Genomic DNA, 17532 nt, shown 5'->3' on the forward strand with positions numbered 1-17532 from the left:
ATGGAAATATAAAAACACTACAGTCTGGGAAGGGGGCAGCACAGAGTGGTGGGTACTTTTTAAATGCAGAACTTATCAAAAATTTTAAACATACCGTGCATAATGGCACACACCTATATACCAGCAACTCTGGAGGCTGAGCCAGAAGGATTGCAAGTTCAAGATCAACCTCAGCAACTAAGGCCCTAAGCAACTTACCGAGAACCTGTCTCAAAATAAAAAATAAAAAGGACTGGGGACATGGCTTGGTGGTTAAGCATCTCTGGCTTCAATCCCATAAAAAAATTTTTTTAAACATGCATACATACTGAAGAAAATCTATGTCTAGAAATTTAGCCCAAAGTAATTATCATGAACATACACAAAGATTTTTCTATAAAGATGTTCATCACAGCATTGTCTATAATGGTGAAAAGACTAGAAACAACCTGAATATCCAATAGGAAAATGGATAAATTATGTTCTATCTTAAAATGGAATAATATTCAATGCTAAGAAATAGGATGTAGGCAAATATTTCATGCCTAGCAAAGATGTTCCTAAAACAATATTTCTAGTCGTATTATCATATAATACTTTTTTAAAAATATTACATAAATATAAGCTTTTTAAAGCAGCTATCAAAACATTAACAGTGGTAATTTCTGATCTACTCATGGGAGATTTTTAACTCTTTACACACATCTGTTTTTCAACTAGTTACTAATTGAGGAAAAAGGTTCATTAAATTCTAATGTGTTGAGATAGGGCAAGTCACTAGCAATCTTCCTGTCTGTAAGTGCAGTCAGGAAGTGGGTCACACATAAACAGGAGGTTAAAAAAAGTCACTTTTCTGCAAGAGTTCCTTCTACCTTCGAAAATAATGATGCCAAAAATTTTAAGAATAACAGACAATAAATCAACCTAAAAGTGCAAAGCATCTATAGCAAAGATAATATAAAACACCAAAGATTTCCTTTTGGGTCATTCATCTCTTATTTCTCTTTTGTGACCAAAGTACACAGCCAATTCTTTGTGGTGGTGAATAATAATCAGGCTTAGGGGACTGCGTTATCGTAAAACAGTGACTACAGGAGATGTGAAGGCTAAGAGCATTTTCCAGGTAAACCACCTTGGTGAGTCCTTGGAGTAGTGTGGAGGCAGGATCACCAACCCACCTAGGAAAGCAAAGAGGCTATAAAGATTCAGTGACTTGGCCAACATCATAACTCGTTAACAGAGGGGCTGGTATTGAACCCAGTTCTACCTGATGGTAAGAAACAAAGTTTTCCCTAATATGTAACAAGAAAATAAAACTTTATATACCATATAAAGTTTATATACCATTATAAAACTTATATACTTAAAATGCATTTTTGTAGCGATTCCTCTCCTAGTTGTATGCCCAAGAGAACTAAAACAGGTATTCAAACAAAAAGCTATACACAAATGTTTAAAGCAGCATTATTATGATTGGCAAAAAGTGGAAACAACCCAATGTCCACCAACAAAGGAATGAGTAAATGAAGTGTGCTATATGGATGAACCTTGAGAACATTATGCTAACTCACTGCAGATTCCATGCATATGAAATACCCAAAATTTTAAAATCCATACAAACAGAAAACAGATTAATGTGGGCAGGTGCAGGAGGAACTGCTTAATAAGTACTGGGTTCTCTGTGTGGTGGGTAAATTATGGTGGTTTCTGTTAATTGCTCAACAATATTTATGTACCAGAAGCCAGTAAGTGTACACTGAAAATTTGGTTATGTGATAGTTACCTGAATAAAAGGCTCATCTTCTGGGTCCTGAAGACACTAACCACAGGTTCTGCAAAGCTCAGTCATGTGGGCTGTTAGAGAAGTGTTCTAGCTGAAAACACGGTGAGAGCAGCAACCCAGCAACTCTGCCCACCCCATGAGTCTGGCATGTAAAACACAGACAGAAACCCAGTGTGGTTCACACCCTTGAGAGAGGGGCCACATATCCTACCACAGTGCTGGTCTCCCTGACTCTTGACTGGTTAACTACTTGGTGAGCTTCTCAGGGTTCTCACAGGAATGGGGTGATATGGCATCTCATGAAGTGACTTTCTTAAAAGCTTTTCATCAAAAAAGAACTAAATCAAAAATGCAGTAAGCCACACGTTGTGTGGGTCACCTTCTACTTCCATCACAATTCACTTCCAAGAAGAAACCTCATAGAACTCACCTCCACTGACCACTCTAGGGAAGAACGTATGCCCTCTGGTGGCCATCTCCACAAGATTCTTCTCTTTAATATAATCAGGACCAAAAAAAAAACTGAATGATAACCAGGACTAAAATAAACTGAATGATAATATAATCAGGACTGAAAAAAATGCACAGTGTTCACCGTTGGATCCAACAGCATTTAAAGTCATTTAATTCCAGTAGAATTAAAGCCACTGATCACATGTCATCAGGGCAGCTGGACCTTCCATAAAACCCCATCCCCAAGTCCATTCTTTCTAACCAACAGCCATTCATTCCACCATTCCACCACCCAAATAGGAAAGGGGCTGGATAAAATCCTACAAATTATCTGCAAAAGAAGGGAGCAATGTACTTGAGGACAGGGTTAGAAGCCAAGTAGAAGAGAACTTGAGGTAACTTCAGTCTTCCACAGAGATCAGAGAATGAGGTGATAGGGAATGAAGGATGGGGTAAGGACAGCTTTACTCGGGGAAGAAATTCACAAAAAGAGCCAAGCCCACCTAATTTTGACAACTGCAGGGGTCCTCACAGTGTCTACTAGCCACCTATGCACCCTACCTCTGCGCTCTATGGAAACCACCTATTCCTGCATACTGAAAAAGGGCCTGCGGTCAGCCCTGCCACTTAAGGTATGGGCCTCCCTCAAGATTAAAAAAAAAAAAAAAAACATCTATCCTTAAACAAGGAGACCCACATTAGGTACTTAAGAAAGAATCCATTCATTCAGCACTGTACAAGAATGGCCAAGAAGGGACCCAGCAAGTTCAGCACCTGTGTCCTTATATGAAAAAAAGTTTACTCCAAGAGGATAACAAGGGAAAAACAACAACAACGGTGCCAGGACAAAAATGATGCAGGATTTAAGAAACAGCAATAGCTGAGTATGAACTTAAAAGTAATGAAGACACTTCAAAGGACATTCAGACTCCCTGAAGCAGCACAAGTTTCCTAAGCAAAGACTTTATTTCCTTCTGTAAATCTAATCTCAAGCCTTGATTCCACAGTAAATATACAATCATAGTAATGCCAGCAGAGCTATTGGTTTTGCCATATAAAAATCAACCCATAAACAAAGTATGAAAGGCTTATCATTACAGAACAGATGATAAACACACACAGCATGTGTGTAACATGGAAATAAGGATGCAGAGTAGAAAAGGTATACTTGTTTCCTAGGTTAATTTCTCATTTTCATAGCAGAGTCTACTGAGTATGCCAAAAATCGGTAAATCAAACGTGGGGAGGTTGTCCATTGTTTACAATTTTTTAATAAAGGTAGCTAAAACAAGTGGTACAAACCAAAACTGAAAGATGAATGGCTAATAAAAATGAAACAGGCCAAGTGTGGAGATGCATACATATAATCCCAGCAGCTCAGGAAGCTAAGGCAGGAGGATCAAGAGTTCAAAGCCAGCCTCAGCAAAAGCAAAGCACCAAGCAACTCAGTGAGACCCTGTCTCTAAATAAAATACAAAAAGGGCTGGGGATATGGTTCAGTGATCAAGTGCCCCTGAATTCAATCCACAGTACCAAAAAAAAAAAAGTTAAAAGCGATCCCCAGCACCACCCAAAAAAAAAAAAAAAAAAAAACCAAATAAGCAAAATAAAGGTATTGTGTCCATCTACAACTAAAAATATTTTTTATAAAAAGATAAAAATGAAATGACATTTCTTAACCTATTGACAAAAATTATTAAAAATCATTATGCTCATTGTTATAAAAGTTTGGTGAGAAACACATGCTCCTAGACTGGTAAAAGCACAAAACCAAACAGCCTTTTGGAAGGATTTGGCAATACAGATCAAGAGCTTCACAATGCTGTGACCTTTAACTCCACATTAGTGATGATTTCCTTGGGACCAAATCAAAGATGTGATCATAACCTACTTATAGAGATATTCAACTTACCATGATTTCTCAATGGGAAAATACTGGGGGGAAAAAACATTTTAGTCTGATAAAACATTATAATCAATAACGAATGATTTTTTGTACATTTTATGCTCAAAGACAATGTTGGGAGAACATAAAATGTACATTCAAATGCCATTTCTATATAAAACCAAATATACATAGATTATGCATACATATATGTGTGTATGTATCTCTGTGTGTCTGAGAGAAGAAAGCAAACTCATGCATGGCAAAGATCAGGAGAATAAGAACTAAGCTATCAATGCTGGTCATCCACATGGAACATTAACTATGTGAGAATGGTCTTTTCTGTTATATATTTGTATGATTTCTTTTTTTAAAATATTTTTTAGTTGTTGATGAACAACTATTTTATTTTATTTGTATGTGGTGCTGAGAATTGAACCCAGTGCCTCATGCATGCTAGGCAAGTACTCTACCACTGAGCCACAACTTCAGCCCCTATTTGTATAATTTCTGTATTTTTTTCAGCAAGCATGATTCGGTTTCGTAATTAACACAAAATTTTAAAAGTTTATTTTGAAGATTGCTAATGACATGGATAAATGCATTTAAGAAGGTTAAATGAAAAAAGCAGAAAACAAAATTAGCCCTAATTTTGCTTTTTAAAAATGTTTACATAAACACACACACACAAAGTGAAAATTTGCACAACAGCAATATATAAACAAAGATCGAGTCTAGACAGTACAAATTGAAATTTATGTTTCTTCCTTATATTTTATTTTTCATTCCCAGTAAGTTTTAGAAACTTACTGAGTTAATAAAGTTAAAACAACTTTCTTTTGTTGCATGGTTAAAGGGCGTTCAAAGGTTAGTGTGCACTGTCAATCATTATTCAGTCAACAACACTCCTGACCTAGTTGGCCACAGAACCCTTTCCAAATATAAGTCTACTCTTTCCACTGTGTCATCATACATTCAAGGGACCAAACTGACATATGACTAGAAAATGGCCTAGAACAATGGCAATATAACTTACAAAGTCTTAGGATAAACATCTAGGGAAAAGAAGCATGATTTAAATGAGGATTAAATTTTAGTTCTCATTTATATTAATAATTTAAGTGGGGGTAAAAATTCCAGGTACCCCTCAACAAGTATCAATGTTCCACAAAGTTTATTTCAAAAATGCTGGAGGTAAATTATTTGTTAAGTTGCACTCACTAAAATTCTACAGAAATACATTTTAAAATTTGCTTAATGTGGGCTGGAGATGTGGCTCAGTGGTAGATCACTCACTTCGAAGGTTCAAGACCCTGGGTTCGATCCTCAGTACCACATAAAAATAAGTAAGTGAAATAAAGGTATTGTGTGTAACTACAACTAAAAAATAAATATATATATTTTTAAATCTGTTTGATGTAAGGTAGGTTCCACTTTAAGTACTGATACTGATGCTGACACAAGCAGAGAGAGGAAAAGGTTGGAGAAGGAAGACATAACTTGATAAAAGAAGGAAAGAGAGAGGAACACACACACAATAAAAACAGAAATTAGTTACCACAAGCAGATCCTATCAGGATATAAACATCCCTACTGAAAGCAAGCTGGATACTGGTTCTGACGCAGGAAGAAAGAGGGAGACTCACGGACTGAAAACCATCAGAAAGGGCAGAGCAGAGTTAACAGCCGCAACTCCAAGCGGAATGGAAAGCAACGTGACAGGGCTGTCACGCAGATTCAGAGCTGGTGTTTTCACTGCCAGCATATGAAGATCTCAGTAGTCGAGAGCAACACCTGCAGATGCATGTCTCTAAGACTGAGAAGCAGTATAGTGTGCAACACAGAATATGGGCCAGACTGGCCAAATTCTAGTCTCGCTCCTTGTCATGTGACCTCTGGAAGCACACCTGACTGGCTGTGCCTCAGCTTCCTCATCTGCATGTTGCAGAGAATACTATATTAACTCGCAGCGACGTTCTAAGAAATGAATCCATGTAAACTGCTTAGAACAGTGTCCAGCATGTAGTTAAGTGTTCTGTAGGTAGAATTAATAGTTCACACTTACTAATTATTGATTGAAAAGTGACAAGAAACACAGATATGCAGCACTTCATTTAAATGATGATTCTTTCCCCAGGTATTTGTCCTAAGGTTTGCGAGTTATCCTGCCATTGCCATCTTCCACTAATTCACTTTGTTCCATTGTCCTAAATGTGAATGACAAGTATACCACATATTATAACTTTGAAATAATTATTACAAGGTGGCTCCAGTGGCGCAATCGGTTAGCGCGCGGTACTTATAGGAAATAATTATTACGCTTGCATAACTAAAAGCTGCAGACTTAACAGGTAAAAGGGACTCAATTTATGTCCCTTTGTTTATGACATTTCCCTTACAGGGACTTAACTATTAATGTGGCATAACACAGTGGAAAGGGTACAGGCTTTGGAGGCAGGCAAATCTGGGACAAATCAGCTCTTCCACAAACTAGCTACATGATCCTGGACAAATTATTTTCTGAGCCTCTATGTACTCATCTGTGGGGGGAGGGGGTGATGCAGGGAAAGATACCTATCCCCACAGGGCAGCTGTGAAGATTAAATGTAACAAGTATAGCAATATTTCTCCCTTAAATTGCTGGTGACATTTTATTTATTCTGCAGCTCCAAGCAGAATGGAAACTCCTTTGGGGTTGGACTTTGGCAGTATGCATCAAAAGTTATGAGACAATGCACTTTCTTTAACCTTTCACTTCTAGGAATATCTGAAAATGAAGATGCTCTCAGCTTCATTACTACAGTAGCAATGAAAGGAGAAGAGAAACACGTAATTCTGGAAGGCCAGCCAGCAGGGGGTGTTTATAAGGAGGAGAAAAGCAAAATATAAACAATAGACACAGATATTACATTTAAGAAGATCCTGTTTGGTAAAATAACAAGTTACACAGTCATATTTGAGTGTGATTAAGTTTATTTTTACTTATTTAGTTGTTCATTTTTGCACTGGAAAAACAGAACACCCAAATTCCAATAAATGTCATTTTATTTCTTCCCATTGTTTTTCTACTTTTCAGAAGTTCCTTTGATGAACATGTACTTGTTTTATAACAATAAAATCATTATTATTAGTTATTTTAAAATGAGAACATGAATGTATAGGTAAAGATGAAGAAAATTAAGTGAAATGCTAACACTTCCTGTAATCTAGTTAATCTCACTTTCACAATTTTTAAAAGCACCGTTTCTTAAACTTGTCCCACTCTAGTTAATATCTATCTTTCTTTCTTAGCTAAAATGTATGAATAAATAGATTTCTTGGGCATTTCAGAAGTCCCCAAATGCCCAAAGTCCCCCAAATCTTCAGCTATGTGGAGAACAGCTTACCCCCAAGAGTCAGGCTCTAAAGGCAGAAGTTACACAGGGTTGGGAAGCCCAGGCCTGGTTAAGCAGAAATAAATAGACTTAGAGTCACCCTTAAAAGAACCAGCAAAATGATTCCTGGCCCATAAAACAGAAACCCAACTAAAACAAATGATAAAATTGGGAGTTTCCTCTGAGGTACCAAAATACAAGGGCTGCTGCCTACAAAAGGGAGGCCCCACCCCCAAATGCAGAATTTATAAGGCTGCCAACAAGTCCAAGCTGGAAGAAAAAAATCTTACCTTTGAAGGCTGAAGTGTTGATTACTGAACTGGAAACTTAATTTTTAAAATGAGCCTGTTTTATGGTTCCTATTACCTAAGACTACCACCTGATCTTGTAATTACTACTAAATCCTGAGAACCCAGGAGAGTGGCTGGCCCACAGGCATGACCATAAATGCCTACTAGTGAACTGAAGCCAGAGGGGGCAGCCACAGGCCTGACTCCTTCTCACACAGGCATAACGCTTCCCTATCTAAGGAATACTTAAAGAGATGGTGAGACCAAAATGCAGAGCTACTTATCTTCCACAAGTTATGTGTTCAACACAATGAACACGTAATTAAGAATGTCAGTAAGAACATGGTTTGGTCCTTCATGCCAGTGTGAATAAAGGAGCAGCCATGCTAAGTGCTGTAGGTGTCCATTTCACCTGGGGACAGAGTACTCCGGTTCCTGAGCAGGATTCTCAGCTGAAATGAAGGTGGGCGAGATGCAGACCTCCAGCACCCCCACCAGTCCTTAGGGCTTGCCCATCTCTTCAGTGAGATATGTCCATGTCACAGGTTGACACCAGTGGACCTCAGGATCATCAAACTTCTCTAACTGCATCTGACACAAGGCTCCCTAGCAAATAGTTTGGATCAGATAAACAGTTTACTCAGGAAAAAGTTGCAGCTCAGTTGAGCACTGCATGTCCCACTTTAAACTGATCAAATTGCACTGGTTCCCTGCACTGCAGTGAGAATTTTGGTTAGCAGGACACCCTGGGTACTGGCAGACTTCTGAGTCTTCAAAGGGCTGAGTCCAGCTGTGTCTCATTGAGACTCACCTGACTGTGTAAACACACAGGGATCCCTCCAATCTATATCTACTCCACCTCTGATTCACTTCTTACCCCTAAAGACAGCAGGTTTTGCCCTGACAGACACTCTGAAACTGCTCTCCTAAAGCAACCAATGACCCATTAGTGCCAAAAAAAGAAAATTATAAAAGAACCTAACTAGATGTGCTCAGGAGATAAGAGGAGAACCAAGGAAGTACAGAAGGGGATGGAGATTCAAGAAGAATTTCAGAAACAAGTGTTCAAGGCCAAACACAACAGAACATTTCCTTATATGAGGACTGAGAAGCACCCATTTGATTCACTGGGGTGGATAACAATGGTCACCTCCCCCAGGGCAGCTTGAGTTGCAGTGAACCAAAAACACAGCCCCACACAGTAGGTGGCATCAAAGAACAGCAGGCCAGCTACAGAGGACTAAGGAGTGAAGAGAGGTGAGCGGCAAGCAGAATTAGTGAAAATCATCTTTCAAGAAATACAGCTGGAAAGAGGGCAGCCCTGACTGGGAAGGTGCAGGTAAGATCAATGGAGGGGTGATGCTTTTGTATGTAGACGCTCAGGAGAAGGATCCAGTTCAAAACACTCAAACCCGACTGAGCATTTACCAGGGCAAATCCCAGAAGTTTTTACTTTATTAACCCTTTTTGTCCTCCTTTCCACCATCAGAGATCCGAAGGACAGTTTGACTCACCAAGACAAAGATGCACACCAAGGAGAAGGGAGCAGCAAGTGAGAGGCTCCTCACTCAGGGAGCCTCAGAGAGCCACTGGGGTACCCGCAGGAGAAGCGTCATCAGCTCTAAGCATGAGCCAGCTCTCTCTCAGAGAGGATGGTAGAAGAAACGAGTGGCACTAGAACAGGCCGGCAAGGAAGAGGGGAGAGCAGATAGAGGCAGACCCAGTCAGAAGGCCACTCCCTGCTTTCGATGGGAGGAAAGGGAGAAACAAGGCAGGCAGGACCCAGGAGGTATGAGCACCCAGTGACAGCCTGATTCTCTCCCTGGGTGCAGTGCAACAGACCAACTGGGAATAATCTTGAGGTTAGAGAGGAAGTGGACACGCAGAAGGATGGCCAAATCCAAGAAACTTAGTTAACTAAGAAATAGTGCTTCAGAGTGCTTCAGAGCTCAGCTCAGTTTAGACACCAAGATTAACTCAGGACTGGGGTTTTGCTCAATAAGTACAGCAGGGCGAGGGTGGCTGGTGGCAGAGAGTCTGGATTGGACCACAACTGTGAAAATTAACCCTGGGTTACAGTCTGGATTCAGAAGAGATGCCAGACACGGGCTGATGAACTGGAGATGAGGAGGAATCCATATCTGGCAATCACAGTGGGGTGAGAGGGTGAAGAATCCAAGGGACACATATTTACAGTGAAGAGGGCAGGTCCAACTGGACTGAAAAAGCAGTCAGTTTCTCCAGAAGAAACCACCCCTCTGCCAACCCTGTCATCTCCTCGTCTCTACCTGTCTCTTACACAAGGGAAGGGCCCGAAGTTCTGTCCTCAGCTCTGACTCCACTCACCAACACTGCAGCTCTTACCCACATTCACCACCTCTCACCTCGCCATGTTCAGTCCAGCTCCAAACCCTACTCTCTAGTGGCCCCTGTGTTGCTCCAACTGAACTTTGCAGACTTTGACCTTACATGGGTCCAAGACTGAACTCATCTTTCCCCAAAAACAGCTCCTCCTTCTGTGTTGGTAACTGCATAATCTACCCAGCTGTCTAATCCATTAACCAGAGTCTTCTTCAACTCCTCTTCCTCCCCACAATCCAATAAGCCTGACTGAAACCACCTACCTGCCCAAACACCCTTCAAATCCTTCCCTCTATCCCATCCATTCTCACTGCTAGTATCTTTTTTAAAAATATTTATTTTTTAATTTTAGGAAGATATAATATCTTTAATTTATGATTATGTGGCGCTGAGGATTGAACCCATGCCTCACACATGCTAGGTGAGCGCTCTACCACTGAGCCACAATCCCAGCCCCTCACTGCTAATATCTTAATTGGGCCTTTGGCATCTCCCCACTGGACTCTAACTGTTCTCTCTGCCTTTCCTGCTGGCCACCTTCTTGCTTTGATCTAAATGTTTGCTCATTTGAATCTCCCAGGGAACCTTTAAAAATATCAGTTTCTTAAAAAAAAAAAAAAAGAAAAAAAGAAAGGAAGGAAGGAAGGAAGGAAGGAAGGAAAAAAAACAGATTTCTGATGTTCACATTAGCCCTTCTGGATGTGACCCTGGGGATGGGACCCGGCAGGTGTACATCCTGAAAAGTACCCTGGTTGCTATTTTACTGTTGAGACAGGCAGCATTTAGAATAACTTCACCATCATCAATAGTAATTTCCTGTCTTCCCTCCCAGAGCAATGAGCAACATGCCTGCCTTGGGCCTGTGATGGTGATCCCCTTCTTCTGCTTCTTAGGACATGGTCCTATCACTCATTCCTGTATCTTCAAGAGATCCTCCCCACTGAGTCTTTCCCGATAATGAACAAGCCAAAGTTTCTCTCAACTTAAAGCAAACTTCCCTTCACTGAGGCTCCCACCACTGCAACTCCTTCAAGGTCCTTCAGGACTGATACTCTTAAAGGTGATTCCCAAGCTTACTGCCTCCTTTTTTTATTCTACTCACTCCTTGGCCAACCATAATCTCACTCACTTCTCTCCCAATTACTGGATAAGCCATTCTGGAAAGGCCCTAGATTTCTTCTTTCTTTCCAAAAAGGTCACTTTTAAGTCCTTTTCTGGAAATCTCTGCAGCATTTAAGGCTATTAACCACTCCTCTGGAATTCTCTGCTCCTTGGCATTCTCCCACCTCCTTGGCCAAGACTCAGTCTTTTCCCCAGCTCTGCCTCTTCTCCCTCCTCAAATGTTAAAATGTCTACAGGTCTGTCTCCATGTCCCACTGCCCTCTGGCAAACTCACCACACACCATAGAAGCTGCCCACTATAGCCATAATCAACAACCCCCAGAATTCTTTACCAGGCCTTGCTCCATCCCCTACAGAACCTCTCCCCACTGTTATGCCTGACAAAGTCTTACTCCTCCCTAAAAAAAAAAAAAAAAAAAAAAATCATGCTAAGTGAAATAAGCCAGACTCAGAAAATAAGGGTCAAATGTTTTCTCTTGTATGTGGAAGCTAGAGCAAAATAAAAAGGAAAGATGGAAGGGAGGATCAGATATCATAAAGATATAGGGAAGATCAGTAGAGTAGTAGAAGGAGATCAAGATAGGAGGGATGCGGGCTGGAGCTGGAGCTCAGCGGCAGAGCACTTGCCTACTATGCGTGAGGCACTGGGTTCGACCCTCAGCACCACATACAAATAAACAAATAAAATAAAGGCATTCTGTCCATCTACAACTACAAAAAATAATTTTAAAAAAAGATAGGAGGGATGGAAAGGGGAAGGAAATGCAGAATGAATTTTTAAAAACCATGCTACATGCATATATAAATATACCAGAGGGAATTTCAACTTTATGTATAAGTAGAAAGAACTAATCAAAAATAAATAGATAAGTGAAAGGAAAATCAGTAGAGGATGGAAAAGAGAGGAACAAAGAACTGAAATTAAATTCTAAGCATGTGCAAATTTGCCAAGATAAACCCAACTACTATGCATAATTTTAATGCTCTAATAAAAAAAATGTATATATGTGGGCTGGGGTTATGGCTCAGTGGTAGAGTGCTCACCTAGCACGTGTAAGGCACTGGGTTTGATCCCCAGCACTACATGAAAATGAAATAAAGATATTGTGTGTCCACTTATAATAAAAAATAAAAAAATTATTTTTTAAAAATTGTATGTAGTACATTTGTATCGGCTGCACTGTGCAGTCTGACAACTGTGCCTCCCGGCAGCAAGCCACCATTGCAATAAACCCACTACACTACCACTGCACTGCCCTGAACACAGCTGTTCTTTTCTTTTTTTGTCCTCCTCTCAACACTGAACTCTGAGAACTATACCTGGATACATAAAACATAGAATTAAAATTAATGTTGGTTGAGTGCATCATTGCACAGTGAACATTTGAAGTGAATAATGGAAACACCAATGGAAATAAATGTAATAAATGACATATGTTACTCAACAGAGTGCCAGCATTACTCTGTGAGTAGGAATCTAATATGAGTCATGAACACTGCATGCATTTTTACCAAGGCATAACTGCATGATGGGTCAGAAAGCAAGTTTCAAAGACATGGTCACAAACGCTCTTGCCCTGATTTACTGCCCTGATTGAAGTTTTCTTTGGTAACCTGAAAGCACCCTGTTGCACCTGCTTTGCTCTTTGTGCTTGGTGTTCCCTTTCTTCAAAAGGAATTTTTCTCAACAAACTCTGATGTGGCTAGCTTCTTCACATTATTTGGTTCTCAGTTCAAATGTCACCTTCCCAGATATCTTCCCTGACCACACATGTTAAAGCTGTACTCCACATAACTTCCATTTTTGCCGTTACATATTATTATGTAAAAGCATTTTAATTACTTGTTAACCTATGTAATGCTGGTTTCTACCTTTTTTAATCACATTATCCTGTTCATGAACTATATGGGTATTTAACAGACGCCTGCTGAGTAAATGAATGAGGAGAAAGTAACACAAAAAATGGGAAATACTCAGGTGCAAGAAATGGTAGGGATTTCTTCCTTAAAAAAATTGTTGTTCTCCTGAGTGCAGGGGTAGACCAATGGATTAGCCTCTTTAGGATAGTCAGGAACAGAACTAAGACTCACAAAATAGACATATAATTTCATATCTAAAGAAAATCACTTTGCCCCCAGGGGGATCTTTACTAGAAAAAAAAGTCAACACGTGGTTAACTGTCCTGGAAAAATGGCCTAAACGCCATCGTAAGCACTGAACACAAGGACCAAGACTTAGTCATCACTGTGTTCCTGGTACCTAGCACAATTCACAGCCCACAGTAATGCCCAAACTATTCGTTAAATAAAACATGGCCCGCTGGGGTTATGGTAAGCACTCTACCGCTAAGCCTGTGTGAGGCGCTGGGTTTGATCTTCAGCACCACATAAAAATAAATAAATAAAATAAAGGTACTGGGTCCAACTACAATTAAAAAAATATTAAAAAAAAAAAAAACATGGCCTGAAGAGGAAGGTTCATCCTATCAGCTCCTACATTGCAGAGACACTTATTTTAGACACAGGACAAGATAGCTGAGGAGGAACCCTGGGAATAGGCCTCTCCCCAGGCAGCAGTTTGTTTCCTAGAATTCACCTACCTGTGCCATAGGGAATAAAGAATTGCCTTCCCCAGAGTCACCCTGCATCTAATTTGGACACACTTTGCCCATGTAATCTAATGGCTAATATGGTTCAGCAACTAATAAATGATTTCCCTCTTGCCTTTTTAATTTTTTATAAGTCTTTTGATTGGCAAGGATAGCTCAAAATGCTGAACAACTAAAACTGAAGGATCTTACGGTTAATTTCACATCTACCAGTGTAGTGCGATCCCAGGAAAACCACATTACCTTCCTGAACTGTCAACTTCATCACCAACTGTAAGTTCTTCATCCAAAGGGCAATTTGAGAAAGATTAATTAACTAATTGTTGTAATGGACTCTGGATCCAATGATGAAAGACTTCATAAATCAAATTATAAAACAAGGAAAATCATAAATGTTAAACTCACTTCAAAACCTAAAAAGTTAAGAAGTGAGGAAGATTTAAAATGATGCCTGTGGTCGAGACAATAACTCACTCTCAAGACTTAAAACAGGTATCTTCTGGCTGGGGTTGTAGCTCAGTGGTAGCACTTGCCTCGAAAAAGATTCATGATATTCACAGTAGAACTTACTATTTGGAAATGTCAGGCTTTTCTGTGTTCTGGCAACATCAACTACACATACTAGCAAAGATGAGCGACTGCAAAACTATAGCTGTTCAAACAGTTCAGAGCTGGTGTATCAGTGTCTAATCTCCGCACTGTTCGGTTGACACAGTCCACTTTATCGAAAGGCAATAAACAATGCGGTGTGAAAAAGTTGTTTCCAAGGCTGTTGCACACACCTCTCTGACCTCCGCCTACTGACCACCGCTGACACTCCAACAAAATTCAGCACACCCAACAGCGAAGTATACGCTATCTGGCCAGATGACTTCCTAACTTCCCTCCACTTTAAAGTATTTTTGTTTGTCTAAAAACTCCTCAGGAGGACTGAGGAAGAGGTGTACCTAAGTAAACTGAGGGAGCGGCTCCTGAAACAGAGGTTGAATTCTGCATGTGGGGGTCCCACTGACCCTAAATGAATGGGGAAAGTGACAGTGATGGGGGCAGGCTTCCAGCACCACCTCCACCCGGACAGCCTCTACTCTCAGCCTGGCCCCAAGCCGCCAAGGGCCTGAGGCCGGGCCACGAGAACACGGGGCACCCAGCCCGACCCACCTGCAGCAGCCGCCGGAGCTGCCGCGCACCGCACCTGGGGCTCACGATGGGGGCCGAGCTGGCGGCGCGACACCGGGACCACTCGCCGCTCCTGGCTGACGTGGGGACGAAGCCCGGGGACCCCAGAGGCAGGAACGACCCAAGTTGGGGCGCTGGGATGAAGGGTCGGCCCCCCAACCTCCTGCAAACCCGAGGATCCCCGCTGCCCCCAGCCTCAAGGAGGTGCCCAAGGTAGCGCGTAGGCGGCAGTCCGGACGGCGGGGGCCGGTACTCACAAAGCCCACTGGAACCGGTGCTGGTGAACATGGTCCCGCCGGGCCCGGAGCCCCCGCGGGGGTCAGGGGGAGGGGAAGCGGAGGTGGAGAGCCCCGGAGACGGCGCAGGCGCACTCCCGGCGGGGCAGTGAATCCGGCGCGACGGAGCCGCTCCAGGGCCTCCGGGCGAACGGCGCATGCGCGTCCCGTGGGGCGCACCCGCTCGGCCGGCGCCCGCCCTTCCTGCCGCGGAAGGGAAGTGCGTGCGCCGCCGGCGGGGATCTGGTGTCCGGGTTCTTCCGACGGCTGCGGCGCCGTTAGGAACGGGTGAGGGATGGCGCGGGGTACGGCGCTCGGCGGCGGTACTTGCGTGCCCAGCGCTGTCCCACGCCCCAGGAGCCGCCATGGCCCCGGATTCCTCTGTAAAACACAGGCTCTGGGCCCTCTTCGCGACCTCTAACCTCCCGGACGGGCTCGGGGCGCGTTCCACGCATGCTCGGCGTTTCGGGGCGGGTTGCCGAAGCTCACGGCGCGGACTCTAATCGACGGCGAGCCGCACCTGCCCTCCGGTGTCCCGCGGCGTCCGGGAGGCTGTTGACGGGAAGGGAGCCCGATACGACCATCCATCTGGTCCAACTCTCTGTGGATTGGGAGCGGAGTGGTACAGCGCGCCTTTTCGCCCGCGTCGTTGCAATTTTTTTTTCCCTTTGTGAGATGAGATTACGCGATTTTTCAAGGGAGATTGAGCTCGAAAATTACGCAGTCGTAAGAAGTGTTTTTTACTGGCAGTGTGCCCCCCTCCCTTCATTGTTTACTTTTATTCGGGGCTGAGGAGCGAACTCGGCGCCTCACACGCTAGGCAAGCTCTGCCGCCGAGCCCCAGCGGGTTGAAGGTTCGCCGGAACTCCTGGGAGCTGGGCGGGTAACAGGCGGTAATCCCCGCCGGGGAGGGGAGGCCGAGGCCAGAGGATCGCCAGTGAGCCTCGCAGCTCAGCGAGACCCTGCCTCCAAAGAAAGAAAGAAAGAACATGTGGGGGAATTGACCTCAGTAACTACACATCTAAATGAAAAGGACAGGGTACAGTGGACAACATACTTTTTTAAAACGGTTTCTTTTTTTTTTTTTTTTTTTTTGGGGGGGGGGGAACCTTAGGAGTGTTAGCCAGTGGCTAAATCTGGAATTCATAAATCAATAAAACACAACCTGAGAGATTCCAGTGGGTCAACATGTTCACATTGATTATTTCAGGAAGGCAAAAATATAGGTGACTTTTATTTCCTTTGGGTGGAATTTTTTGTTTGTCTACAATCTCAAAATGAGTTGCACACTTAACTTTAGGTTCAGGTTCGTTCAGTTGAGTTAAATGAACTTAATAGGGAGTTCAGGAAAATAATAGTCTAAAGGTCCCTGATGTTTGGAGAAGTTATTGATTGGCTACAAAACCTATAGCCAATATAAGACAGTAGTTCTCAAAAGTAGGAGTGGGACCCATGACCCATCTCTGGATTCAAAAGACAGGATTATATTCTTAGTGATGCTAAGACATTTTTCTTTTCCACTCTTGTTCACTCAAAAATATGTAACAGCTTTTTTCCACTGTACAGCTGGAAAAACTGCATAACTTTGTGAACAAAATATCCAGTGACCAATGCCTAATGTTATGAAATCATGAAAGAGCCATTTGACCGCAAGATAAACAATAAATTTCAGTGTACACAGTACAAAAAGTTCATTCATATGGTTTCAGGCTCCTCATTGCACTTTAAAAAACTACCACCAGCACTTATCTGGGCATGGTGACATACAGTCATAATACCAGCTACTTGGGAGGTTGAAGCAGGAGGATTGTGAATTGGAGAGGTCAGCCTGGGCCATACTAAAAGACCCTGTCACAAAAAAAGAAAAGAAAAAGGAAAAAACTTGTAAAATTATGGTGCAGTATCAATATGGGTGTCTGAAAAGACTTAAAATGCTTGCTTTTCAACTCTATGTGAAGTAGGATTTTCTTCATAAACTTCATCCCAAAGAATGCATTGCAACAAACTAAAAGCAGAAGCAAATAGGAAGTTCCATCAGACTTCTGTTAAACCAGAAATTAAAGACACTTGCCAAAATGTGATGTTCTTCCCCATAATTCTTTGCTTCATAAGGTACTGTGGCGTCAGACTGGATTGAAAGTTGGCATCAGGTGAATGTATCTATAGGACGAGACTCCCCCACTAAATTCATCTAAGAAATGAACCCATCATGATTAAGTGAACCC

General features: G+C 42.1%; 1 protein-coding gene across 2 annotated transcripts in view; it reads right to left on the bottom strand.

Annotated features, from left to right (window-relative positions):
• Ubac2 (UBA domain containing 2) overlaps positions 1 to 15906 on the bottom strand; it is a 162671-nt gene extending 146765 nt beyond the window's left edge. Inside the window, exon 1 of one of the 2 annotated variants that reach the window (XM_058582757.1) lies at positions 15828 to 15906. In XM_058582757.1, the coding sequence (XP_058438740.1) occupies positions 15828 to 15891 (64 nt within the window). In that variant the 5' untranslated portion in view covers positions 15892 to 15906. Of the gene's footprint in view, positions 1 to 15289; positions 15690 to 15827 lie in introns of those variants that run through there. The other variant, XM_046454959.1, reaches the window with a different exon arrangement.
• Between the last annotated feature and the right edge of the window lie 1626 nt (positions 15907 to 17532).

The sequence above is a fragment of the Marmota monax genome, unplaced genomic scaffold (assembly GCF_021218885.2).
Source record: "Marmota monax isolate L192 unplaced genomic scaffold, Marmota_monax_Labrador192_F-V1.1 WCK01_AAM20220418_F8-fsc00026, whole genome shotgun sequence".
In the NCBI taxonomy this organism is placed as follows: domain Eukaryota; kingdom Metazoa; phylum Chordata; class Mammalia; order Rodentia; family Sciuridae; genus Marmota; species Marmota monax.